At 39.4% G+C, this 27,537-nt stretch overlaps 1 protein-coding gene across 4 annotated transcripts in view; it reads left to right on the top strand.

Moving 5' to 3' along the window:
- Positions 1 to 27,537, top strand: part of LOC126198882 (very-long-chain (3R)-3-hydroxyacyl-CoA dehydratase) — a 184,152-nt gene that overhangs the window by 38,178 nt on the left and 118,437 nt on the right. For all 4 annotated transcript variants that reach the window (XM_049935490.1, XM_049935487.1, XM_049935488.1 and 1 more), the window contains exons 2-3: positions 11,637 to 11,796; positions 11,886 to 12,002. In XM_049935490.1, the coding sequence (XP_049791447.1) occupies positions 11,713 to 11,796; positions 11,886 to 12,002 (201 nt within the window). In that variant the 5' untranslated portion in view covers positions 11,637 to 11,712. The remainder of the gene's footprint in view (positions 1 to 11,636; positions 11,797 to 11,885; positions 12,003 to 27,537) is intronic.

The following is a 27,537-nucleotide window of genomic DNA, read 5'->3' on the forward strand; positions in this document are numbered from 1 at the left end:
GATGAGTCACAGATAGGCACAACAAGAGAAACACAGGAAAAAAGAGAAAGGAGGATGGACATTGATTAAAGCGATGCATGTTGGGCCTATCTGTGACTCGTGTCTTTGCTATATGGTGAGCAGCAACATCCGTTTTCATAGTATTGTTACATTCCATGCTGGATTTTCCATTGTTTAGTTATTGTTGTGTGATGTGTAGTTTGCAGTCAATGCATCTGAATATTATTAGTAATTATGCTCTAGCCTCCAAACCTAGTTACCAAAATGCATTGACATGTACTTTGGAACTTTCAGTAATCTGGCCCTCGGGAGCTGCATCTTTGAGTCACAAGCTATAATGACTTCCTACCATGCTCAAGGAACATGTTGGCTAATCTTCTTTGTATTCTTTCTGCTAGAAGTATAACTGAACCTTGGCAGCAGTGCAGGATATGTTCGGCAACTCTTATAACTGCCGAGTTACTTCCTGGGTGGCATATCATTATCTTGCTAAATTCATATGAAGATGGTATCTGTTATTTAGGACATGTCTGAAGGAACAGATACCATTTGTGATCTTGCAGCTCTTGAAGAATGAAATTACAATGAAATCCAGACCATTAGCTGATTATAGGCGTTGATAAATAGCAACAGGGACAGTTGAAAATGTGCGCGCCCTGACTGGGACTTGAACCCAAGATTTCCTGCTTACATGGCAGAACACACTGTCTTGACTGAGTCATCGAGGACACATAGGATAGTGCAACAGCAGGGACTTCTCTCTAGCACGCTCCCTGTGAGACCCACATTTCCAACTTACTGTCCACACACTACATTTGTAGTGCCCCTGCCCACTATATTCGTTACTTGCAGCAGTCAGTCTACTGATTCCTGTGAGAATTTGAGCAATGTGAGTGCACCTGCAGTGAAGAAGATCATCGGCTGCTAAGCCTTATCTATATGAAGGTGGTATCTGTTCTTTCAGACATGTCTGAAAAAAACAGATACCACTGGTGATCATGCAGCTCTTGAAGAGTGCGGGTGCACTCACATTGCTCAAACTCTTATGAGAATCGGTAGATTGACTGCCGCGAGTAATGAGTATAGTGGGCAGGGGCACTACAAATTTAGTGTGTGGACAGTAAGTTGGAAATGTGGGTCTCGCGTAGAGAGTGCCCAGAGATAAGTCCCTGCAGTCGCACTATCCTCTGTGTCCTCGATGGCTCAGTCAGATAGAGCGTCTGCCATGTAAGCAGGAGATCCCAGGTTCGAATCCCGATCGGGGCACACATTTTCAACTGTCCCCGTTGCTATTTATCAATGCCTGTAATCAGCTAATGGTCTGGATTTCATTGTAATTTGCTGCTGAATTCTGTGGATATATTTCCATTGAATAACATGAGTGATTTTCACATAATGTGTGAAGTCTTGCTGAAGGCCAAATTTTTTAATCTGTTTTGTAACAGAGCTACAGGCAGCCAGATTGAAAATCAGTAAAGGAATCCTACTTATTTTATGTATGAACTGCCACATTTATGTAGCACTTGAGAGTGATATATGACAGCAAGTAAATGTAGACCATTTCAAAGTCCAAAGTGAGTAATATCTTGCTAATTCATGCTGGTATAGGCACCTTCGTGTGACAGATACCTCAAGTTTTTATTACAAGAGACTTTCGTCGTAAGATTATTGTGGTAAGCAGTATTTCATTTGTATTAGTACAGTGCATATTTGAATAGTGTTTTCCATTATTTTATTGGACACAACAGTAAACATCAGAAATAATCAACAGAATATTATCTCTTATAATCCAAAACAGTCTGACAATTTCAGGTAGTTTACTGATTCCAGGCCTAAATAGTTTTGTCTGTGAAATCACCAGAGGGAATTACCATGAAGTAGCAACACATGATGCAATTTTGTAGGTTGTTTTTCTTGAGGCTATTTTACAACTCTTGAGCAAAGTTAATAAGTTTTGAGCATGCAAAATGCAATATTAACTGCAAGGTAAATACTAGAACTTAAAATAAGAAAATGACAGTAGATAATACATTTAAAGCACCACACTGTGTTCTTCCAATCAGATGGTGTCTGGCGTAAACGGCGAGTGGCATTTGGCTGTTAGCCAGTTGGCCTCTGTAGGGCGAGAAAACTCTAAGAGTGTAAACTGTTCAGATTGTGTGTAGCCGTGAGCTGTTTCACAGAATTGTCTCTGGAAGCTTTTGCTATTACTGGTGGATTAGAAAGGGAAGCAAATTGTCCTTGAGATTCTATCAGACCGATAACTTCAGCAGACACCCGACATATGATTTAAAAAAATAATGGATTGAGTGGACTCCAACTCAAGACTTTATATCCATATTATGCCATATTTACCATTGACCACAAACAGATACAGTACTCGAACAGCTCATGAAAAAGACAGCATTTCGTCCTTTGGTGTCGCTAGATCATGCATATGGGTGGGCTTAGAATTCTGAGGATGGCTGGTGTTGTTGATTGCCTTAAGTGAATGACTCTGACTAGCTCTGTGGCAGAAGATCAGCAGCCAGGATTTTTTGTCCAAGACTGTGTGTTCACAAACGATAACAAACTTCCTAATAGTTTGCGATTCAAAACTAAGTAACTAATAACGAAAGTACCTTCCCTGTGGCAACCATCATTTGTCGGAGAATTAGGTAGTGGATAACATATAACTTTATTAAAACCGAAATGTTACATCACATAGTCCTCCCTTAGATGAATTATGTCATAACAAGCTAGTAAATTAAGAATATTTGTAGTTATGAACACTCTTTAGAATTATATAAAATTACAACATGTCATTTACATTATCAACTTTAACCCAAATGAAATGGAAGCAGTTAATGCATAAGGTTTGTACATAGCACCAGATCATACAATCAGAACTTTAAATACTTTCATATAAAACAAAAATAATCAATTATTGACAATTTAATGCAAATGAACAGATAAAAAATCACTAGAGGAAACACACACACAAAAAGGTTTAACTTCTACAAGCTATCTGAGCCAGTGGCTCATTCTTCTGCCAGAAGAGTTGAAGGGGAAGGAAGAGGGGTGAAGGGAAAGCACTGGACAGGTTTAGGGAAAGGGGTACAGTTTAGAAAAGTCACCTGGAACCCCAGATCAGGGGAGACTTACCGGATGGGATAAGAAGGAAAAACTGAGTGTTAGGGACTACACTGAATGAGATTTGAAAACCTGAGATCTTAAAGGTGGTAGACAGGGTAATATGCAAGACAGAGATTACTACTAAAACATTCTGCATGAGATAATAAGAGTGAAAAGCTAAATGCATTGTATGTAACAGAGGTGGGAGGGAGGACGACAAAAAATAGACAGGTCAGAAAATGAAAGATGTAGAAAACTAAAATGGAGTGAAGAAAGAAATAGTTACTGTGAAGGAATATTGAAACGGAAGGATATAATGTAAGTTAAGGCCAGGTTGGTGGAAATAACCAAATACATGTTGTAGCGCTAGATCCCACCTGCGGACTTCTGACAAACTGGTGTCTGGAGGAAGAATGGTGCATGTGGTGAAACAGGCACCAAGGTCATGACTGTCATGTTGTAGAGTATGTTCTGCAACAGGATATTATGTGTTGCCAGTATACACCCTCTGTCTGTGCTCATTCATCCTGTCTGATAACTGGCTAGTAGTCATACCGATGTAAGAAAGCTAACAGTATTTAGTAACAGCAGTATATGATGTGTCATTTCACAGGTGGTCTTCCTTTGATAGTATATGTTTTGCCAGTTACAGGGCTGGAATAGGTGGTTGTAGGAGAGTGTGTAGGGCAAGTCTTGCAGTAGGGACAGTCACAGGAGTAGAACCCATAGGGTAGGGAGATGGGAGCAGAGGGAGCCTAGGGCCTGACAAGGATATTGCAGAGACTGGGAGGGTGGCAAAAAAGCTATTCTAGGTGTGGTTAGCAAAATCTCAGATAGAATGGATCTCATTCAGGGCATGAGTTTAGGAAGTCAAGGCTTTGTCAAAGTAGCCGATTAATATAATAAAGATGAGGATAATACTGGGTGACAAATGGTGTGTTCCAAAGTTGTTTTTTGGAGGGATCAGAAGTACCAGGATTGGATATGATGACCTGGGAAATCTGCTTTTGAACTAGACTTTTGAGACAATTGTATGCAGTGAAAGCTGGCATTAGAGTGGTGGTGTATTGCTGTAAAGAGTCTGCATCAGAACAAATACATTTGCCTCGAATGCCAGGGCTGTATGGGAGGGAATATTTGACATGGAAAGGATGGCAACTGTCAAAATGTAAGTACTATGGTTTGTTTATTGGTTTAATGTGGATGGAAGTGTGTAGCTGTCCTTTGGTGAAGATTAAATCAACATCAAAGAAAGTGGCATGGGATTTGGAATAGGACCATTTGAATTTCACTGGATGTAATTATCCCAACAGCCTAGTTCAAAAGCAGATTTCCTGGGTCATCACATCCAGTCCTGGTACTGCCAATCAATCCAAAAAACAACTTCAGAGCACTCCACTTGACGCCCAGTATTATCCTTATCTTGAATGTATTAATCAGCTGCTTCAACAAGGCCACGACTTCCTAAAATCATGCCCTGAAATATGATCCATTCTGTCTGAGATTTTGCCTACCACACCTAGCATTGCTTTTCATTGCCCTCCTAATCTCTGCAATATCCTTGTCAGACCCTATGCTCCTTCTGCACCCATCTCTCTACCCTATGGGTTCTACTGCTACGACCATCCCCACTGCGAGACTTGCCCTGTACACCCTCCTACAACCACCTATTGCAGACCTATAACTGGCAAAATATGTACTTCAAAGGGAGAGCCCCCTGTGAAATGACACATTTCATATACCAGCCGTTATGTAAACACTGTTCGCCCTTTTACATTGTCGTGACTACCACCCAGTTATCAGTTCAGGATGAATGGGCATAGGCAGAGGGTGTATACCGGCAACACACAATATCCTGTTGCAGAGCATACTCTACAACATGACAGTTATGACCTCATTGTCTGTTTCACCACCCACACCATCTGGATTCTTCCTCCCTACACCAGTTTCTCAGAACTCTGCAGTTGGTAACTAGTGCTACAACATGTCCTTGGTTCTCACCACCCACCTGGCCTTAATTTACATTAATTCATTAAGTCTCTGCATTTCTTCACAGTAACAACTCCTTTCTTCACTCCAATTTGGTTTCCTACGTCTTTCATTTTCTGGCCTGTCTATTTAAATATTTTTAGTATCACTTAATTGTAAAAATGTTCTGAACATGAACTACTTGTATATTGTTTCCATTTTTCTGTACATGTGGACTAACCCCAAAGAGGAATAGTAAAAAAGTTGTACTTGTAGTTTATACTCTTCATTTGAGTTAGACGTGGTAGGCAAGTGGTCATCAGCAAGAGGAGTTATAATTTTGGAACAACTAGCAACCTTCTTTTGCTTTACCTTATATTCTTCATTACTCTTTATCAAGTACCTTATGAGCAGCATACAAAGCTCAGACACTCTTGTCATTATTATTAATTCATCCAACTAGTATATCGACTAGAACAATAGAGTTCAGGTAGGTTCCTAAATTTCCAATTTTGAAATAAGCCTGTAAAAACTATCAAGTACACCTCCTTCCTCAGAAGGCCACTTCCTAACAACCATCCACTTTTAACAGTGAAGGTATCCCTATACATATCTCCATTCTTCTGCTTTTATGTGTAGGTCTTGCTTTCTTTCATATAGCTACCCTATTTTTACATGGTTTATATATAAGGCTACAGTATCCTGTTTAATATTATAAACCACTCTTCTGTCTGCTTCTGTACTTTTGAGATAACTTAATCGTACTCTGTTCAGAATCCATACTTAATTACTGAGCTTCCATACCACTATCTCGTAAATATACTCCTCTGTGTTCCTTTCAATGTGCCTAAGGCCTAAATTTGCTTATTGTAAAAGTATCGTGCTGCTGTTGCTCTTAATTACTCCAGGTAGATCTCACCTTTATGTTAGCTCGGCATTCGATTACTGTATCAGGGTACCTTTCAGCCTTCCTTATCCTTCACTCTTTAGTGTGACAATGCTGATGTCCAGCATTCATGCAGTTAACTTTGAAAGAATATTCTTCTTTAGGTAATATATATTTTCCTTGGTCTTATAGCAACATTAAATAACTGCAAGTTTATTACTCACAAGAACTTAGTAATCCCTATATATCCTCATCTTATAGTTTCATAGGTGGTGTGAAAAATTACACAGTAAATTGTCGTCCATCAAATATTACATAATAAACTGTTAGTGTCTGTTATAATCAAATACCCACAAATTATTAATATTTCATACGGTAGCAAGTGTCCCATATTTGATCATTGTAAATAGGTTAGGAAAAGGAAATATAATTTACCAAAGATAGGATGATAGGAAATAGGATAATGGATAACTGGGGCCTTGCAGGCACTACTCTCCTGAGGTAACTGGCACCTATCATTTCCGTGTGCCTGTGATGTCAAAGAGAGTTCCCAAGACATTATCCTGGATACAGCAATCGACCCACATACCTGAGTTTGCTTAATATATGCACGAGGCTGTCTGCCTTAGATTTCAAAATCTACCTTTGTTTCTTTTAGCTCTCAATGAATATTTAATATTTCTATTTGTCATATTGTAAAGTTTACACATAAATATATAGTTAAACCTGAAACTATAATTACCTTATTGAATGTTAACACTAATTCAATTATACTTTGTTGTTTTTTGTGAATACCACCTGTCATAGGGCAGCTAAAATCTGAGTTCTCATTTTTAAACCTTGGGCAAAACTGTTATATATTTATATTTCTTCAATTGAAACTTGTATAAAAATTTAACAGCTTTTCCTAAATAGGCAGATTTACCACTATATCTGGCATGGGAGGTGTGTTAATAATTAATTCAACATCAGGTTCAATCTTTATTTCACATAAATTATAACTGCACTCCTCCAAAGTTGACGAAGTGGAACACAGAAGTCTATTTTATGTTTTAAAACATTTAGACTGACAGTCATGTCTGAGGCTTGTTTTGATTCGATATTGAACACAACAGAACCTGTAATTAATGGATTTACCACAAAATCAGATTGCACAATACACCAAAATGTAAAACATTTGCTAAATTGAAAATCTAGCTTGTAACTGAGATATTCAATTATTAATTTCTAATTTTTCTTTACATCATTTTGTGATGGGCTCTATAAGTCTCAGGACCTGGATATCTGTTTTGTCTTTTAAAATAGCACTAGTGATTTATAGTCTGTTATTAAGTTCATCAATTGTTTGTTACTTTGCTCATCCAAAGCTTTTTCAAATGTAATACCTTGAGCTTAGATGCTCCATTTAATTCAGCCTTATTTGCCTCTAGCTTAACAGCTCACCAGACCGAGAAGCCAAACTTGTCATCGTGAGCTTTGTTATCTGCATTAGTAACACATAATCTAACATTTACATCTACGTACATTTATGTGATTACTCTGCTATTCGCAATAAAGTGCAGAGGGTTCAGTGGACCACCTTCAAGCTGTGTCTCTCTACCATTCCACTCTTGAATGGCAGGCGGGAAAAATGAGCACTTAAATCTTTCTGTTTGAGCCCTGATTTCTCTTACTTTACCACGATGATCATTTCTACCTATGTAGGTGGGTTTCAACAGAATGTTTTCACAGTGGGAGGAGTAAACTGGTGATTGAAATTTCATGGGAAGATCCCATCACAACAAAAAACGCCTTTGTTTTAATGATTGCCACTCCAATTCCGTATTATGTCTGTGGCACTATTTTGTGATAATACAAAAAGAGCTGCCTTTCTTTGAACTTTTTTGATGTCATTCGTCAGTCACACCTGATGATGATCCCACACCACGCAGCAGTACTTCAGGATAGGGCGGACAAGCCTGGTGTAAGTAGTCTCTTTTTGTAGACCCGTTGCACCTTCTAAGTGTTCTGCCAATGAATCGCAGTCTTTGGTTTGCTCTACCCACGACATTATCTGTGTGATCGTTCCAATTTAGGTTATTCGTAATTGTAATCCCTAAGTATTTAGTTGAATTTACAGCCTTCAGATTTGTGTGACTTATTGCATAATCGAAATTTAGCAGATTTCTTTTAGTACTCATGTGAATAACTTCACACTTTTCTTTACTCAGGGTCATCTGATGACTTTACAGGATGGTAAATGACAGCATCGTCTGCAAACAATGTAAGAGGGCTACTCAGATTCTTTCCTATGCCGTTAATATAGATTAGGAACAATAGAGGGCCTATAACTCTTCCTTGGGAAATGCCGGATATTATTTCTGTTTTACTCTATGACTTTACATCTAATACTACAAACTGTGACCTTTCTGACAGGAAATCTCGAATCCAGTCGCACAACTGAGGCAATATTCCATAGGCACGCAGTTTGGTTAGAAGATGCTTGTGAGGTATGGTGTCGAAAGCCTTGTGGAAATCTAAAAATATGGAATCAATTTGACATCCCCTGTCAATAGCACTCATTACTTCATGAGTATAAAGAGCTAGTTTAAATCAGCACTTGACATATCTGGTTTAGTATCAGCAATAGCCTTAAACACCTCTTCCATCTTCATGGTTCTCACTGTCCTACAGTGAAAGTAATAATGAGGTTGCAACTAATCTTTTCCCGTTACTAATTTTCATGGTATTTAGACAATATTCCATTGGACAAAAACAATAAACCTTTGATTGTAATATCTACTCCTAATTGCCCAATAGCACATGCACCACCACCACCACAACCAAAACCAAGCTATAAATCAGCCTGGATTAAATACAGCCCACCACACTTGATTCAATAGCATGGCTTGTAGCAATGCTGACAGAAGTTTGATCACAATGCTGGGTGAATTGCTGAAGGTTGACATGCAGCTGACACAGTTGTCGCTTGATGCCATGGTATGTTTGGGGAACTGGTGAGACAATCGTAGTGCTTTTCTAGTTCCATGTGCAGTTTCGATTCATATACTTTAATAACTTCTTCTGCAGTGTAATTGTTGGCAATAGAATTAATGGTTAGTCATTGAAACACCAATTCTTCAGAAATCTGTTAACTCTTCTTACACATAATTACTTAACATCTTCACTGGACTGTTATAGCTGTTGACTGCTTGCTACAGACAACAGCACTATTTGTCCATCAAATTTTATGTCACAACTGCTAATTTCTTCTGAATGTTCTATTAATATTTTCTTCTTATTCAAATTATCTTGATTCTCGGCACAGAATTCATCCTGGATCCTGCGCTAGGTTCCTGAATGAATTGTTGTCTATGCCTGAAATAATAAGTACTTATATACATTCAGATTGTGAATGTTGTACCTCTCAAATATTGAGCAGCTGCTTCTTTAAATACTTTTCAGACAAACTGTGTAGTTATTCTTAATATATATCTATTCACCAATGCCGCTGTTCTTGTGCAGGACTCTGGAAACTTTAATCAGTTCTTACTTTCTGCCACATAATAGAAAGTATTTCTTCTGACAACAGTTACATCATGTCTTTTGTTACAATGTTCACACATTCGATTTGATGTTACATAAACTCACTCTGAAGTTCTGTATGAATCTGACAGGCTATGCATCATCATATGTCCTCCGTGATGTAAATACCACTGTCAAGGAACTCCCTTTATTCGATAGCATATCCTGCTTCTGTGAGCCAGGACATCATAGCAAGGAATAACTGCCTAATCGGCAGGTATGACAACTGATAGCAAAACTGCCATTGTCGTCCCCAACACAGAGTAATGCAACAACCCTCAGACGAAACACTGTACTGAGATTGCTCAGCATAGTGTCATCAGGTTGGTCTTCCATTGCATTCAGTGAGCTCATACACAAGGCCTATTATTGGCCAACTCCGCCTCAAGAAACCTGTCAATGTAGCTGTGTCTCACTATTAACAACAACTAGCACTGCCAGAAGGACAAAACCCAAGACAGAATTGAGTAGTACTGAATGCAAGCATAAAAGTGGAGGGTGAAATGAGTACCACTATTAATAGCAATAGGTACCATAAGTGAATGGAAACAAGTCAAGTAATGCTTTTGATTATTTTGCATGTGGTAATACCTCATAGATTTAAATACAGTTTCGAGCATCTCTTCTATAGATTTTTATTTGTTTTGTTACTGCTCTTGATCTTCAACCATTTGTAACGAACTTTATCTGGACACAGTTATTTTTTTATGCTTGCATTCTAACAATCATGTTATGTAATATCATAATCCAAATACTAACCAACCAATATATACAGGAGGCATGTTCAGAAAGCAAGTGTACTAGATTTTTTATTTTTTTAGAAAAGGTATTTGGGAAAAAAATCCACAATATTGTTTATACATAGGTTAACTATTTTTCCACATAATCGCCATACCATTCAGTGTATATGGTGAGCTGTGGCACAAGCTTCTTTATGCCCTCCTTGAAGTACTCTCCTGCCAGCTCCTTCCCCCTCTTCAGAACCTCGTCTGCATTTGCCTGTTGGTTGAAACTTTAATTCCACTAATGTTTGCCTTCTGGGAGGTGAAAAGTTGATGAACTGAAGGCACCAAGTCAGGGGAATGACGGGGGTGGTTCAGAACATCCCAACCAAATAAGTCTAAGAGTGCCTTGGTGGCTAAGAATGTGTGAGGGTGGGCGTTGTGGTCCAATAAGCACGTTCCTCTCATCAGCATTTCCCTCCTTTTGTTTTGAATTCTCCTTTTGAGTGTTTTTTAGGGTCTCACAATATCATTGTGCACTGATGGTCTCCCTCCTCCCCTCAGAGGCAGAAATTTTACAAAATGGTGCCATTTCAACCCCAAAACACCAAGGCCATGTTTTTTTTTGCCAGAAATAGTGGTTTTGAATTTTTTAGCAGGTGGGGAATTGGTGTGATGCCACTGTGATGACTGTCTTTTTGTCTCAGGTGTGTAGTGAGCCACCATTGTTTCATCCCCAGTCACAACAGAGCTCAGAAAATCCTCACATTCCAATTCAAGTCGCCCAAGAACCTCATGGGTGCTGTTCATGTGATTTTTCTTGTGCTCTCTTTCAGCTGTTTTAGGACACATCTTGTGCACAGTTTCAGTATACTAGTATTTCTGTGAGTGTCTTGTATAAGAGAGTTGCGGAAGAATCACGGAAATTTCATCCACTGTCAATCAGAGGTTTTCCAGAACAGTGCCCTTGATTTTTTGCAACAACTCGTTAGTCAAAATGAAAGATCTGCTCATCTGTTGATCATGAACATTCATTCTGCCTCCACTGAGTTCCCTTTCGATGGGTGCTATTCCTCCTGTGAACAGGAAGTGGATCACAGCACATGGGTCACACATGGCAGGATTTCTTACCAACATCTGTCATGCAACTGGACACCACAAAACTGTGTGTTCCTGTGATTCCTCTGTTCAGGGTACCAGCCGCCACCCCCCTTTTTTTTCCTTCTAAAACTCATTGTTGCCAACCCTTAGAAGACCAAAAAGCCCAGCCCATTATTATCACAGTACACTTGCTTTCTGAATATGCCTCTTAGATAACACACAGCATACTGCATAGTTGCTCCCACAGCATTTATAAATTAAATGGATTATCTGTCTTTCAGGCTTCCTTATATAAATCTGGATAAAATTGGCATTATGTGCTTGTGCTGACTTGGAGAATTTCCAATAACTGCCATAATGACTGATAACTTAAGCCCTTTCGTGTACTGGGCACAAACGGAGAATTGTGTGACACTGAAGGTTGATTTAAAAGATGTAAAGGTATGGATATGTGTACAATTTAACATTTGTTGTAGCATCTTCTCATTTTGCAACACTGTTAACATTTGTATGTGTTTCATTTCTTACAGGATCCACAAATAAAACTTACACCAAATAAACTACAGTTTTCTGCCCATGGCCAGGGTGCTAAAGGACCACACAGCTATTCATTTTCGTTGGATTTCCACTCTCCTATTGATAAAGAGGTAAATGTTAAAGCTCTTTAAGCACAGTAATACAAGAGGAAAAATTTTGTTGTTTGGAATTGTGTTAACTACACAGAAATGTATGTAAAACTACTAGAAGGTGTTTGAAGTCCAAAAAGTAGCCACTGATTTTATTTATTATGTTCCCCCCCCCCCCCCCCCCCCTTCTTGAGTCTCTTGTTGTGTATTCATAATGTTAACCCCAACTGAGTGGATAGTGTATTTTGTTGCTAAATATATGAAAGGTTGTAATGTTCCTTTCATCCATCCTCAGAGCTGACTTGCCACATTCCAATTTCAGCCACTCTCAGCATCCACACACACTTACCAATGTGTGATGTGCGAAGCAAATTAATGCTGCATGTTGCTCTGCAGATTTACTCAGAAATTTTTATTGGTGGACCTGGATTAATTCTCTGCACTGCTAAACTTATAAACACAGTCTAAATAAGGGTTGACAGCCTCACTTTGTACCGTGATGTAGTGTTATACTTATTACAATTTCAAATTCAGTCCCCCTCAGGAGCTCATAGCTCTTTCGTGAGTTCGTGTATGGTGCATGTGAAGCTACAAACTGTTGTGGCACCTATATCCTTCCCAGGCTCTATTCCCTTCCCCATGCCTCACCCTCCCTGTCCTCTTCCTTCCCCCCTGTCCCCTCCTTCCCCTCTCTGTGTCCTTGCTTACGCTGGCCTGACTTTCACCCTGGTTTCTGCTATCTCTTATGGTTTTATTCTGATTTTTTCCCCATCACCATTCCTTTTTGGTATTTTTGGTCCCCTTTTGGGGTTTGACCTCCCCTTCTAAATTTTGTCTCCACAGTGTGAGCCAACTGGGGAAGGACACCTTACTTAGCATCTTCATTGTGTGCCCTTTTGGTTAAACCCCCTGAAAACACAGGGATCACAATTCTGGTACCTGCACTGCCACTTTTCTGTGTTTGCCTAGGAGTGATTGTTTGTCAGTCTGGACCATCAGTACCACTGGCTATGGCGCCATGCCACGTGGCCCTTGCTATACCTGGGTGGCACTATGGGGAGAGCTCCTGATCGGAGTGAATGGATAAAAACACATGTTTTGCAAACAAAATGCAGAATAAAGCTCCAAAAATCTGTCCATTTTTCTATGTCGTCTCTTTAATTGGAAAAGAATCATTTAATGCTGTTTCTTATGATCCTGTGGCCTGTCCTTACCTGGCTATCTTCTGGGAGGAGGGCCAGGTTTGCTGGCCTGGTGTGAATCCCTTTCCCCACTACTTGGCCTGCACCAGGACTCACAGGATACACTTCCACCACCACCAAGCCATTATTTTTCGTGGAAACTATCTAAAACAAGTTTGGTGAAGTGAAATCTGGGAGTAAGATGTGGTTAGGTTCACTGTTGAACAAAACTACTTCTGCCACCCAGTCTGCCTGTGACCATCTTGGTGACATCCTAGTGTCCATTACTCCTCAACAGTCTTTCAATATGGCCAGATAGTCATTTTACCTTCACACTGATGAAGAACCTTGGCCTAATCTGGAATGGCAGGGTGTTCTTTTGTTTGGCATGTTCAGAAAAACTGTAAGGACAATCACATCAATACCAGCACCTTTATTATTTGAGGCGGGTACCCTCCCAGAGAAGGTCAAGATTATGGTTTATCAGTGTGCCCAAAATGCATCTCTTCCTGCTGTACAGTGGACCCTCCCTGCAGTGAGTGTGGATACTCACTCCATGACCCTCCCCTCCCCGTGTTCCGCTGCTCGCATATGTTAATTGTCGTGACCATCACTCTCCATGCTCACCAGATTACCCAGTTTATAAGAAGGAAAAGAAGATACAGGTATATAAGTTCTTTGATCGTTTATCCTAATCTGAGGGTAATTGAAAATATGATCGTTTCACCCTTTGTCTGTGACATCTAATTTTGCCTCAATTGTGTCCTGTCACTTTCCTCCCTCTGCCTTATCCCAGTTCCACCCACCTCTCCTCTCCCCCTTCCTTTTCCCTGCAGTTCCCAAGAGCTCTCCTCTGGGTGGCACACTTCCTAATCAGCTGGTGAAGTGTTCCCCTCCTTTGATGCCTACCAGTGATGGGGCCCTTCTGATGACACCTCTCCCCAGGATCTCATAGACCAAGGGGCTTGCTGCCACAAGTCGGCCACAGGACCAACAGTCTGTGCACCCTGTGGTAGCCCTCTCTCTCCTCTCTCTCTCTCTCTCTCTCTCTCTCTCTCTCTCTCTCTCTGTGTGTGTGTGTGTGTGTGTGTGTGTGTGTGTGTGTGTGTGTGTGTGTGTCAGATCTCTCTGAAGCCTTCTCTCTCTCTCTCTTCTCAGGGCCCTGCTCTTCTCAACCTACAAAAGAGAGAAAAAATTATAAGTTTCCTTCAGTGCCTCCAGAGGTGCCGACTTTCCCCTCGTAACCTGAGTGTGACCTCTTCTTTATGGACGTCACCCTGTACTTATTAGTAACTGATGGTGACTTGATTGTGTGACCAGTTTATTCAATGGAATTGTAAAAGATACTGCTGTCACCTTTTGGAGCAGCAATTCCTTTTTTTCTTTTACTCCATAGCTTCTGTAGCTCTCCAGGAATATCATTATACTGATGCTTACTCACCGACCATTTGTAGGTTCCGTGCATTGGTTGAAACTGGGTTGGCTCTTGGACGGCTTCCGTTAATTCATGGATCCCCCTCCTTTGCACCACTTTGGGAGCGGTTGCCATCCAGGACCACTAGGATACGGCAACCACAGTTTGCAATCCCTATCTCCCTCCTGACATGCCAGCTATGTCCACTGCCCTAATTTCTGTCCTTCAGTTACTCTCCCCCCGGTCCCTTCCTCCTCCTTCGTGTTTTAATGCCTATCATCCCTAGTGAGGCATTCCTTTTTTGTGCTTTTTTGTCTAGTTGGGAATCTCCTGGGTCTCCTTATAGACAAGTTTCTTGCAGACCACGACCTTGCTTTCTTAATGATGGTTCTCGTACCCATTTTAATGCCACTTATGGCACTTTCTCTGCCATTGATCTTTCGCTCACTTCCCCTCCAATGCTCCCTTCATTGTATTGGTTGCCAAATGATGACCTCTGTGATAGTGACCACTTTCAATTGATTCTCTCATTCCCTTCCTGTCTCCTGATATATCCAGGTTATCCTGCTTTCCATCATGTCAATTGGCCTCTATATTCTTCCCACGTCATGTTTACCACCTCTTTGTCAGGTTGTATTAATGAAATGGTCTTTGATGTGTCTGATATGATTATTTCCACTGCCTGCGTTGCTGTTCCACACTTGATGGGCCCCTTTTGCCCTTCGCCAGACACTTGGTGGAGCACAGCTTGCCACCACCATCACCGATTGCCTTTGAGCCTTGCAACGCCTCAGGCAACACCTTTCCTTGGCCACTCTTACTATCTTTAAATGCCCTCATGCCAAACATCTGGCCTCCGTAGGCCTGTTTGTCACCCCTGCTCCGTATGTGGATGATTTCTATATCTGGGCTAGTTGCCACTTGGTGGCCTCTGTGGAGCAATGGCTCTATGATGCCATCTGACACTCTTCTGCGTGGTCTCTCACACACAGTTTTCACTTCTCCACACTTAAATAATGGGTGGTGCAGTTCTGTTGTGTTACTATGGCCCATCCTGATTTGCAACTCCAATCTCAAGGCCCAACACCTGAGTGCGGTCCCCCATTTCAGTTTGTTGGGTCTTCTTTTTGACAGCAATGTTATTTGGTTGCCGCGTCTCCACCTTCTGAAGATACGCTGTTTCTATAAGCTACACTTCCTTGCCCACACCTCTTAGAGCATGGATCGTTCAGCTCTTCTACACCTTTCTTGGGCCTTAGTTCCACCCCATCTGGATTGTGGTTGTCAATTTTATGGTTTAGCTGCCCCTTCTGCAATTCTCTTCTTGGACCGTGCCCATCATTTTGGCATCCGTTTGGCCACTGGTGCCTTTCACACTAGCGCTGTTGATAATCTTTTGGTAGAGGCTGGGATTACATCCCCCCCCCCCCTTTTTCAGTTCATCGACCCTAGCTTCTGGTTTCGTATGCCATCATGATACACTCTTTCCCTGCTCACCCCCCCCCCCCCCCCCCCACCCCCTTTCTATTCTTTTTTATGACTTTGGGGTGTTGCCCGCACAGTGCCCACCATCTGGTGGGTTTTACCGGTTCTACATCTACATCTACATGTACATGGATACTCTGCAAATCACATTCAAGTGCATGGCAGAGGGTTCATCGAACCACCTCACATCTCTCTGGTGTCATTTCAATATTCACTCTTTTTCCTGCTCCCCGCATTCTCTCCTGAATACATCCTCCCCCCTCCCTCCCCCACCCCCCACCCCACCCCCAGTTAAAATTCCTCGGCCCCAGATTCAGATGAATCTCTCTTGTTGGAGTCTGTGAAAGCCTCCATCGCTCCAGGGGTTTGCCATTGTTTGTTCTGCCTGCTCTTATGAGAGTTTCAGAATGCTATTATTTTTTACAACTGTTGCTCTAAATCTGCCTTCATGTCTTCTGTTCACATGGAAGTCTATCTCTTGCCTGCCATGTGCGGGGTGTTTACACGTAACTGATGGCCATTTACTTGGCCCTCTGCTTTATTAAATGGTCCTCCCTCACCATAGTTTGTTATCTATGAAGTCAATGAGTGTCCATCAGGCTATCACCCTGTGTTTTTCCTTCCACCCCGTTGTCCCTGCCATCCACAACCTTCTCACCAATCTTCAACATGCTGTTGGGGTAATGAGCTAGCGGATCGTCGGGCGAGGGGACGGAGAGCAGGCAGCCACCTACCCCCCCCCCCCTCCCCCATTTCCATGACCCATCTGGGGGCAGATTTGTGGCTTCAAATTCCTTTTCGCTCAGTCATATGCCTACTCTTGAGGGGTGGGGGTGCGGAGCGACCTCACTCCCACTGTTTAATAAACTTAGTGTGTTTCAGGGAACTCCCACCATGTGTCATTCTTTCCTCTGCCCCTCTTGGCAAAAAAATCTACCATCCTCTGGCATCTTTGTGTCAGCCATACCAGATTGACCCTTAGTTTTTAATTCTGTAATGAGCTGCCCCCCCTCTCCTCCTCCCCTGCGTTTTGGTCCTTTGCACTAAATACATCCTACCACTGTGCTTGTTCTTGGTGTTAGCGGACAACTCTTGCATTATTATGCCCGTACTCAGTTCTCGTTGCAAAAGTGGTCCATCCTCTCAGATTTAAGTACCTGATATCCTTCCAGAATTGTTGTCCATCATTTAATGTTGCTGCTGATTTGTGAGGCCTTCGGCCTTGCCTCCACACCAGCCTGCCCCCCCCCCCCCCCCCCCTTTACCCTAAGTTTTGTCTGTGGTCTTTTGTGCTGTTTTATTTCCCCTGTTCTTGTGTCTTCTTCCTGGGGTTTTGTCCCAGTTGTGTTGCCACCATGGTATTGTGTGGAGATCAGGATGGATCTGTGGTGGTGCCAGTGCCTCATCATACTGGGACCCCTGCTATCACCCCTCCTGACTTGGCTCCCCTGCCCCACTACTCCGTATACTCTTACCGCTGCCGCAGTGCTCCTTCTGCATGTTTTCCAGTTTCCCATCAACTGGAATGTGATGGTGTTCCTTCCTTAGTTCCTGGCACCTGGTATAATGGGACCAATGACCTCGCTATTTGGTCCGCCGCTACCACAACCAACCAACCAACCAACCAACCAAAGTCAATAATTGAAACCCTGTAAGTACTTTCTGAAAGCTTCAGAAATATGAGCACTGTACTACATAATGCACACCTCTAACAGTTCATAGACTGTCTCTAGCTGCCTCAAGCAACTTCTGCAGTTAACATCTACAGCCAACAAAACAGGAATACAGTTGTAAATCAGGAGGGAGAAATCACTCAAAAACATAAACTCAAATTTCCACAGAAACAAATGGAATTTATTGGCATCAGTTAAAGCTTATAAAATCTGCTTCTTTCATTGAACATCACCTTCAGGTATGTACTTAAGTGGATACACAACCTGGCATAAGATGTCTGCCCACTTAACATCTACATGCTCACTCACATAAAAAAATCAGAAAATAACTAAACAGAATTGCACACCTGTGGCCAGGAACTCATTTTCAAATTCTCTCAGGTTTTCTGTACTGGAAATGCTCTATGAGTCACTAAATCTCCCAACCAAAATTCAGCAAAACTTCCATGTAAGTGCCTCACTCCAAAAAACTCTCTCTCCAAGACTGACAGGAGGGCTGCAGAGTGACCTGTTTTCGAATACCGAGCTGCTTTTTTAAAGTGACCTGAGGAATCTGCTACTGTATGTGCAGCCTAGTCCATCATGTGACTTAGTATGTACCCCCAGCAAGTGATTACTTGCATGGCAGAATGTATTTGCTTGCTTTTTCAAGAATATTTGAAAAGGTTGTGTGCAAGCATCTCCTTAAGCATCTGACTGCAAGTAGTATATTGTCCAAGTCACAGTTTGGGTTCCCTAAGGGTTCTGATGTACAGAAAGCTATTTTACATGTACAGTGAGACTGTACTTCATTCATTAGATAACAAATTAGAAGCTACTGGTATTTTCTGTGACCTGTCAAAAGCCTTTGACTGTGTGAATTGCAGCATTCTCATAAGTAAATTAGAATATTATAGTGTCACCAGCAGTGCTGCGAAATGGTTCAAATCTTACCTAACAGGAAACAAAGTGTGTCACTATGAAATCCCTGTGCAGTAAGCAGTCAGTCTTCATTTGATTGGGAATTAATTATATGTGGTGTTTCTCAAGGTTCTGTGTTTGGGCTGTTTTTTTGCATATTAATGACCTCTTGTCAGTTATGTAGCCAGATGCTAAGTTTTGTTTTGTTCACAGATGATACAAACATTGTAGTAAGTAGACAGTCAAGTACAGATTTAGAAATGACTGTTAATCAAATTTTCACTGACATTAATAAGACATTAATAAATGGTTTAAAGCTAATTCACTGTCATTAAATTTTGAAAAGAGCCATTATACGCCATTCAGAACCTGTAAGAGATTTCCTTCCAGCATGTGTATAACGTATGAAGACACGCAGATTGAAGAGGTTGACAGTGTTAAATTTCTGGGATTACAACTCAATAATAAATTCTCTTGGGTAGGGCATAACACAAGATTGCTTAAGTGCCTAAATGAGTATGTATTTGGAGGGATCATGATGTCAGATGTAGGAGATAAATATTTAAAAAACTAAGTCTTTCATTCTTTGCTTACTTTCATTCAGTTATGTCGTACGGGGTCATTTTGTGGGGTAACTCGTTGAAGTATGCAAAGAGATTTTAGCATCCATTTAGTGTGTAATAAGACTCATTTGTGGTGTACATTCAAGAACATCACGTAGAAACCTTTTCCAAGGAACTTCGCATTATAACTGGTGTTTCTCAGTATATTTATTCCTTAATGAAATTTGTTGCAGGTAATATGACCTTATTTCCAACCAATAGCTCAGTACATACTATCAATAATAGGGCAAAGAACAATCTACATAAATACCTAAAATCACTTACCTTTGTCCAAAAATGATCCACTATCCAGGCACACATTTTCAGTAAATTGCCAGCTACCATTAAAAACTTGATTTCAGATAAACCACAGTTTAAACAGAGTTTAAACTTATTGATAGGCAACTCCTCCTACTATATAGATGAATATCTTGACAGGGACTGTAATGTCAGACCAGCTTAAGTAAAAATGCAATTTTATGATATATATATACATGGTTCGAGACTGTGGCTATTGTGTAAAATAAATTGTTGATCAGCAACGAGTCACAAATTGGTTTTAGATTACTGTATTTAATAAGTACCATTGGCAGTTTCGAATGTTTTACAATTCATCATCAGATGGCTTTTTTTCATGCTTTCATCAATACAGATTATACATTGGTTTCCTGTGAGTTTCCCTAGGATAAACAATACTTTACGGATTACAAAAATGGAACCAAAATGGTTCCACTACGTATTTGTATTGGAATGCAACTTAATGAGAAATGCCCATCTGGTGCATTTGTATTTACAGTTTTCCTGCAATGAAATACATTCTCATGGATGTTCGTATTTTGACAGTCACAAATGTTGCACTGAATTATAAACCATTTTCATTTGGTCACAAAATGAATTTTCCATGTGCACCACACATTTCAGTTTATAGCATATGAAAACAAATACACAGTTTGCAAAGTTTCGAAGATGCTACAATGCAGTGATACAAAGATGTCTCCTTTATTTTTTTGTGGTGGTGGGAGAGGACAGGAAACATAAATTACTGTTAACATTAGATTGAAATACTATAGTGCTTTACACTAAAGCTGAGGTGTTAAATGCAGACAGAAATGATAAATACACAGGGTTTTGTGGATTATAGCACTACAAACTTATTTTATACGACAGAGCTACAAATGTGGGCAAGAAGTGTGTGAATTCTTATGTGCTATTTGAACATCAATGTTGACAATACATTAGAATTTACTAGTATTTAGTGCCATAAATAATACTGACTATTATAGATGCATACAATATTATAAGATTTGTTACTTGATCTGCAGATAGGTGTACAAAAATTATTTATATTGGAGCACAGAAAGTGCTTTCTGGAAGTTTTTCAGGAAAGGAGTGTTGGCCAATTCAGTCTGCTCATTGAGGATATTACTAGGAGAAATGTTGTTGTGTGTATGCATTTTTATTTCCTGTAATATATTCATAGTGGCTGATTTCTCTGCTAAATGTAATATTTTCGTATTGCTTTCAGTGAAAATGTAGATTTATTCAAGCTTCCAATCCTTAAGACATTGAGGTGTTCTTTGTACCTAATCTCAAAGCATCTTCCTGTCTGATGGATGTAGAATTTTTTGGGCATGAATCACATTGAAGCTTGTATATTCCAGATTTATTGTAAGGGGCCATGGAAAGATTTACACCATGGATCACTTTTTGCTGTAATTTATTGTTAGTAGAGAAGGTGATATTAATGTTCCCAATTTGGAACGATATTGGGCCTAGGCATTTATGTTGGCTGCTGCAGAAGACTGATTTGTTTTGGATTGAATGCTGTGGGAACTGCTGTTCTGTGGAACTATGGCTCTTTTTGTGTGTGTGTGTGTGTGTGTGTGTGTGTGTGTGTGTGGAGTTTTTATATTATTATAGGGTACCATGGCTCTGAAATACAACTTTTTGTGTTGACTGGGTTAACATGAGGAATTGTCAATGCTAACATCTGTAGTGGTGTGTTTCCTGTAGATGCTAAACTGATGTTTATGTTTAATGTACAGATTTTAAGATGAAGAAAATTTATGCTGTTATTTGTTTCACGGTCAGCTGTGAATTTAATATTTTTTATGCATTTTGCTGAGGTCTGTTGCCAATGTATCACTTTCACTGTTTCTATCATCAAAAAGCAGGATTTTATCATCAAAATACCTTTTGTAGTATATTATTTTGCTTGTAATTTGATGATTAGTTGAGAAGTATTTTTGTTCTGTGTGGTTGATGTAAATGTTTCCTAATATCCCAGCTAAGCTACTTCTCATTGCCAAACCATCGTGTTGTTGGTAGAATTTATTGTGGAAGCTAAAATAATTGTGCTCTAGAATGAGTGTATTTCTATGAGTTCATATGTGTTCCATAAAAAGTTACAGTTGTTTATAAGCTTACAGAATTTAATTTGGAGTTTCATTGTGGAATCAGACTTCATTTCACTAATGTTGTTGATTATAGCACTTATAGTAAAGGCTGATAAAGGAAGTTCTGTATTCGTATATAGAGGAAACATTAAAAAATTTTCCATAGCAACAACTTAGGTATGAGAAAATTAGTACTGCAGAGACATATGAACTCGTAGAAATACTCACACTCATTGTGGAGCACAATTATTTTTAGCTTCAACAATAAGTTCTACCAACAACATTATGATTTGGCAATGAGAAGTAGCTTACATGTGTGTAATTTGTAAATTATTGTTTATCCTAGGGCAACCCACAGGAAACCAATGTATAATTTGTATTGATGAAAGCATGAAAAAGCCATCTGATGATGAATTGTAAAAAAATTGAAACTGGTAATGGTACTTTTTAAGTAAAGTAACCTAAAATCAACTTGTGGCTGGTTACTGTAATGGAAGTGATAACTATGTTTCATTATGACAGTGCATTAATTCTGTAAATATTAGCAGTTCCAGTTAACTGTAAAGTATTCACCTATTTTGACAGTCTCCTGAGACAAGTGATTAGGTTAGTGATTATTACACTCAAACTTTTTTTTTTTTTTTTTTTTTTTTTTTTTTTTTTTTTTTTTAGTACTTTCTGACTTCTTCCACACCCATGGAATGAAAACGGAATGTAATGTAATGTAATCTAATCTAATTTAATCTAATCTAGTCTGATAGTCCAGGATGGCCAACATGGCTCCCAGTGTTCATAAATCCTTTAGTTGCTCAGTAGCTCTTTTAGTCTCTACCCTCCAATCAAATCCCTTCTTGAGTAAATGCATAAGTGCCAGTGCTATCTCAATGAACTTAGGAAGAACAAATTTGCTATAATAATTTGCTAGACTTGGGAAGGACTGCAGTTCCTTCTCCATGCAAGGTGTAGAGAAATTCTGTACGCCCTCTACGGTCCAAGGTCTATATTGACTCCATCTTGACTAATCATATGTCCCAAATACCATATTCCTGAAATGTAGAGTGGCATTTTTCCAGACTTGGTGTTAGATGAACACCACCCAACCATTTGAACACTTCCCTTAACCATACTGCAGCCTACCGTTACCCGTCCAAATACACCCTCGGTAGCTGCACCTCCATTGGAACTGGCTGAAGAGTGGATGTCGCCAAAGTAGGCTACTGACACTAGAGTCAGTAGTGTAGTCTACACCAAATTTACACTTCACACAGTATAACTGCCCGTGTATGCCAAATGAATTACTGTTTATGGCTAGTTTGAGTCTCATTTACTTAAACTATGCACAGATAAGCAGATAACCACATACTACCCTCGGTTGAAGCCAGCAGAATTACTAAAGTGCAGTAACCTGATACTGAAGTAACTATTCACAAAATTTCGTGTGCAGAGAAAAAATATTTAACATAGTCACAGAATTATATTCATAATATAGTCGCACTGTCTTTCAGCTCTAACAGTCAAATTGGTATGAACACGATGTGCACAGTAATTATCACTTGGAAATAACCCAGTCCACAGTCCAATCTTACTGTCACAGATTGTGTTATTGAAGTTTGACACATTCCATACTAATTGCACATTCACTGTCCAACCAGTCATTTAGAACAATCACTAAACTAGAGAATGATCTCTCTGATGTGAATGATCTCTCTGATGTGAACTTTAGTTAGAACTCGGCACGTGTTATGACTTGTAACTTGTATTAACTCATCTGCAGTATGTTTTCCCATATCAGTGGGCATACGTCTTGTACATTTCATAATCTTCTGCAGAATGATGTAAGGGGACCACACCCTGCTGTCTAACCCATGTTAATTTAGGCAAGTATTTGACCCCATTTCTGAAAGAAAAAAAACTATTTGATACAGGACCTTAATATTTTTACTGTATGTTACATGATGATAATAGTCAACTGTACTAAAATCTACTTTATCCATTTTATAGTTTTTAAGAAATACTTTTTTAAATTTATTAATAAAAAATATTAAGTTTTTCTGCAGAAAATATTTTTTTTGTGAACTTCCTAATTGGGGAATATTGATGAATGTAGTACCAGAGGTGGATTTTTATGTTGTGCAGAGTCTCTGAAAATTTCATTCATTTATCTATGATAGTTTCTGATATAATGGGGCATATGTACTGAAAATTTTAGTTTGTGGGAAATTGACTGTAAAGAAAAAGCTTTTGAAATTTGTTACTTACAGTTAATTAAAACTGTCCTGCTGCATATGATGGCTCTTCTTTGGTCTCTAGCAGGTCTTCCAGCTACTTTTTCACCTTCCTGGATGTTTGTCTTGCTTTCTTGGCCATATTAGATGCAGACCTGTCTCCATCGGCTATCCTCATTTTATCGCAGTGTTGCAGACCAGTGATGATATTTTCACCAGGATTAATTCCCAGCTTTTTCAGTACCCAACACTTTCCAGTATTACCACAATTGAATGTAACAACAGCATCATGAACTCCTAGTTTCATTGTACGCATACATACAAATACAGTTTTAGGAAGGCAGTTCCAAATTATGCTGTTGAAACATTCATTTGGGTTCTGTGTCTGCGCATGCAGACATTTCCTTAGGAGGTCAGGATGAGCCAAGTCTCTGAAAATAGGTTTAATTGCTGTAATAACAGCAGCAGGAAGAGAATGCTGGTGAGAATAAGATTCTCCAGTTGCCTGGGCCCTATTGTATTTGCACCAAGAATTTTCTCCTGATGGACACAATCCATGACATGGCTTATCAGTAGAGGACTTATGGAAGAATATGGCCCAAGCATCTCTCTTCATTGCCTCCAGATTTTCTTTATTTCTCCTAATTGCCTGCCCATAGTATACCTGCAAGTTTTCTATTTCAGTTTTAGTTAACTGACGCTGTCCGGTCAACAATTTTCCATCTTCTAATTTTTTTCCTCTCATATAAACAGTTAGTTTTCTCAGCCTTGTTCCCAAACGATTTTGAACATGGCCTACACATTCTATTTTGCTAATAATGGCATATCCGTATGGCTTAGAGTTCACCACATTGTTGTATGCCTTACTGTACAAATATTTGGTGTACCATACGACTCTTGTTTCTACGGAGCGTTGTTTCTACTGAGCGATGAAATATTTGTTGTACTCCATGAACTTCTGTGCCTCCACTTGATCCTCTAAAATTAGCCACACAGTTGTGTTCTTTATGTTCATTGACTTTACAACATTTGCAATATTTAGACATTATCTTCACATCTAACATTTTACCGGTGTGTACACTCGTGGCAGTCACTACTCCATTCAGAGAAGTATGTCCTCTTTTTCTGCCAACCTCCATCAAGTACATCTGCAATATCCGAACATCCATCATTTTCTTCCACTGCTTCCCTAGCAGCCAGTTTCATGCTTTCCTCACTGACCTCACATACAGCTTTCTCTAATATTGCAGTCAGTTTTTCAAATTTATTTGGTGGTTGATGTAAGTTCATCACTGAATAAAATTATTCTCCCTGCAGCCATGCCATTGCCAATGGATCGTAAGGCATAAACTAATCTAGTATTGATTTCATAAGGGCCACTTGCATCTGGTTTTGAAGAACTCGTAAATGAAATCACAGTTGAGTATTTAGTGCAAATTAAATCCAAAGCAATTGCTAGGCCTTTTCTCCCACTGGCACTCTCACAAATTTTCACACTCTGTGACTCACCACACAGTCTACATTGTACAAATTTAGAAAATTACACCTGATAATATTCTCAAATTTATAATAATGTTACTGCACTCCTTGTCACTTACAGTAAATTCATTGTAACTGTCTTGAAATGGTGAGAGTTGCTTTGATGATGCACTTGTTGAAGAATTACAATTAGAAACATCGTTGCCTGGTAACATAACCCCTCTTGTACAGAAAGCTTTCTAAACTTGTTTCCTCTAAATTGTCATGCTTGAAAATGCCTTTACATTTCATCATCTTCAATAAACGCAACAAAATACATGTAAACAAGCACTGCAAACGTAAGTATAACAACTATTCGCAATCACACTTGAACAAAGCTAACCGTGTGTTTGAAAGCGTGTTGTTTACAAACAGCAGAAACAAAAGAATACTGACCGTTGCATTCCAAGGATAGCCAACACACTCGGGAGTTAAAAAAAAAAAAAAAAATCCCTAATGTGCAATGTAGGGGATATAAAGTTCTAAAATATATGCAGAAAAGTTGGTGACAGGAAAGTGGGCATGGCACATAAACACACATGGTAGGAAAATGCTCTTTAAATGCTCGAAATAAATAAATAAATAAATAAATTTCAGCAAAATCCTTTTCAGAGTACTTCAATAAAACCTTAGTCTATCGAAATATGATGAGAACTGAAAATCAATTTTTTTCAACCTGAACTACGGTTGGTCCCCTTAAAATGGCTTCCAACATTCCTCTTTTATAAGTTCACAATAATTAGACCTGAACTCGGCTATTGTTGTTTGGTGGATTTTCATAATTTACAATTAAAGATTTACATTTATGTGTAACTGAATAGTTGAGGGAGATTGATTTTTTCAAGGACTTTCAGGTATATTAATAATTCCTGTTGAATTAAGCTGGTTAGTTTGCCTAAATATTGGACTCCATTTCAGTAGCAATGTTTAACTAAATATGTTAATCACTCTGAAAGAAAATGAGTGCAGATATCGCTAACATATTTTCACCATTTGCTGTGTAAATGCTGTATTTATTTACAATGCTTTGTCACCTGCTTTATCAGAAAGTTGACAGTTGGGTTAATGTTCACATATGAACAATGATACCGAGCCTGAGATTACTGATATTTTGTAATTAACACAGTTTTTAGACACACTAGCTACCTCATTAACTCCTGATAACCAAAGGAATGTAATAGATAGTAAAGTTAAGTTGGCTAAGCCCTGGTCAATATTTGGAATTTTAGGTACTGTGCATATCATATAAATAATGTTATTGAAGACATAACAAATTTTGAGAAACAAATAATAATTTTGGAGGAAGAAATTGTAACTGCTGGATAGGATCCCACCTGCTTTGTTACAATACCACACATTCCTATAAATCTTTCAAAAACACAATCATGTCACCAAATAAACCATGTATTGCTGCAGTTTTAATCCTTTCAATACTCCATCAAACAAACACACACTGAAATGTGGCAGGTGTATTCTTTAAACCAAATGGCATGCACCAATATTAGTACTAGACTGATGAACTGGTAAATGCTATTTTTGGATAATCTTATGGATAATAACCACTCTGCAGATCTATCATTGTAAACTACCTGTATTGCTTGTAGTAATCCAACATTCCTGTAATGTTTTGTATAAGGTACACATCTGTAATTGTTCATTTATTCAAGTACCTTTAATCACAAAATATGATACTCTTGTTTGGATACAATCGCTATTGGTGCACCCCACAGGCTAGTGCTTTCTTCAAAGATCACATCTTGTAGTTGCAGCTGCTAAACTTATCCATCATAGATTGGAGGTGATTGGGTACCCAATAAGACTCCCATATTTCCAGCTTGTACTATGTGCTTTGTTACTGGAGTTAAGCCTCTAGTGTTTCAGTAAGTGTTCATATGCTATCAGCAATTCTTCCTTGCTTTTTCTACCCACTCCTTCTAAAGGAGCTAGTTTTTCTTGCAGTGTGGATGTGGAGAAACTTGTGACTTGCCTCAGTTTAGAGTCCAAATATCTTTTGTCCAATTCTTCCTGTAAAGAAACGACGTGAGTACCAGTAACCATTTAGATAACACGCTGTGTATAGTTCCAAAGTTTTCTACTCTGATAGGCACTACCCAATTTCTGTTTAACTCTGGTATGCACTCCACACTCCGTGAAACAGTGAA

The sequence above is a fragment of the Schistocerca nitens genome, chromosome 8, assembly GCF_023898315.1.
Source record: "Schistocerca nitens isolate TAMUIC-IGC-003100 chromosome 8, iqSchNite1.1, whole genome shotgun sequence".
Lineage (NCBI taxonomy): Eukaryota > Metazoa > Arthropoda > Insecta > Orthoptera > Acrididae > Schistocerca > Schistocerca nitens.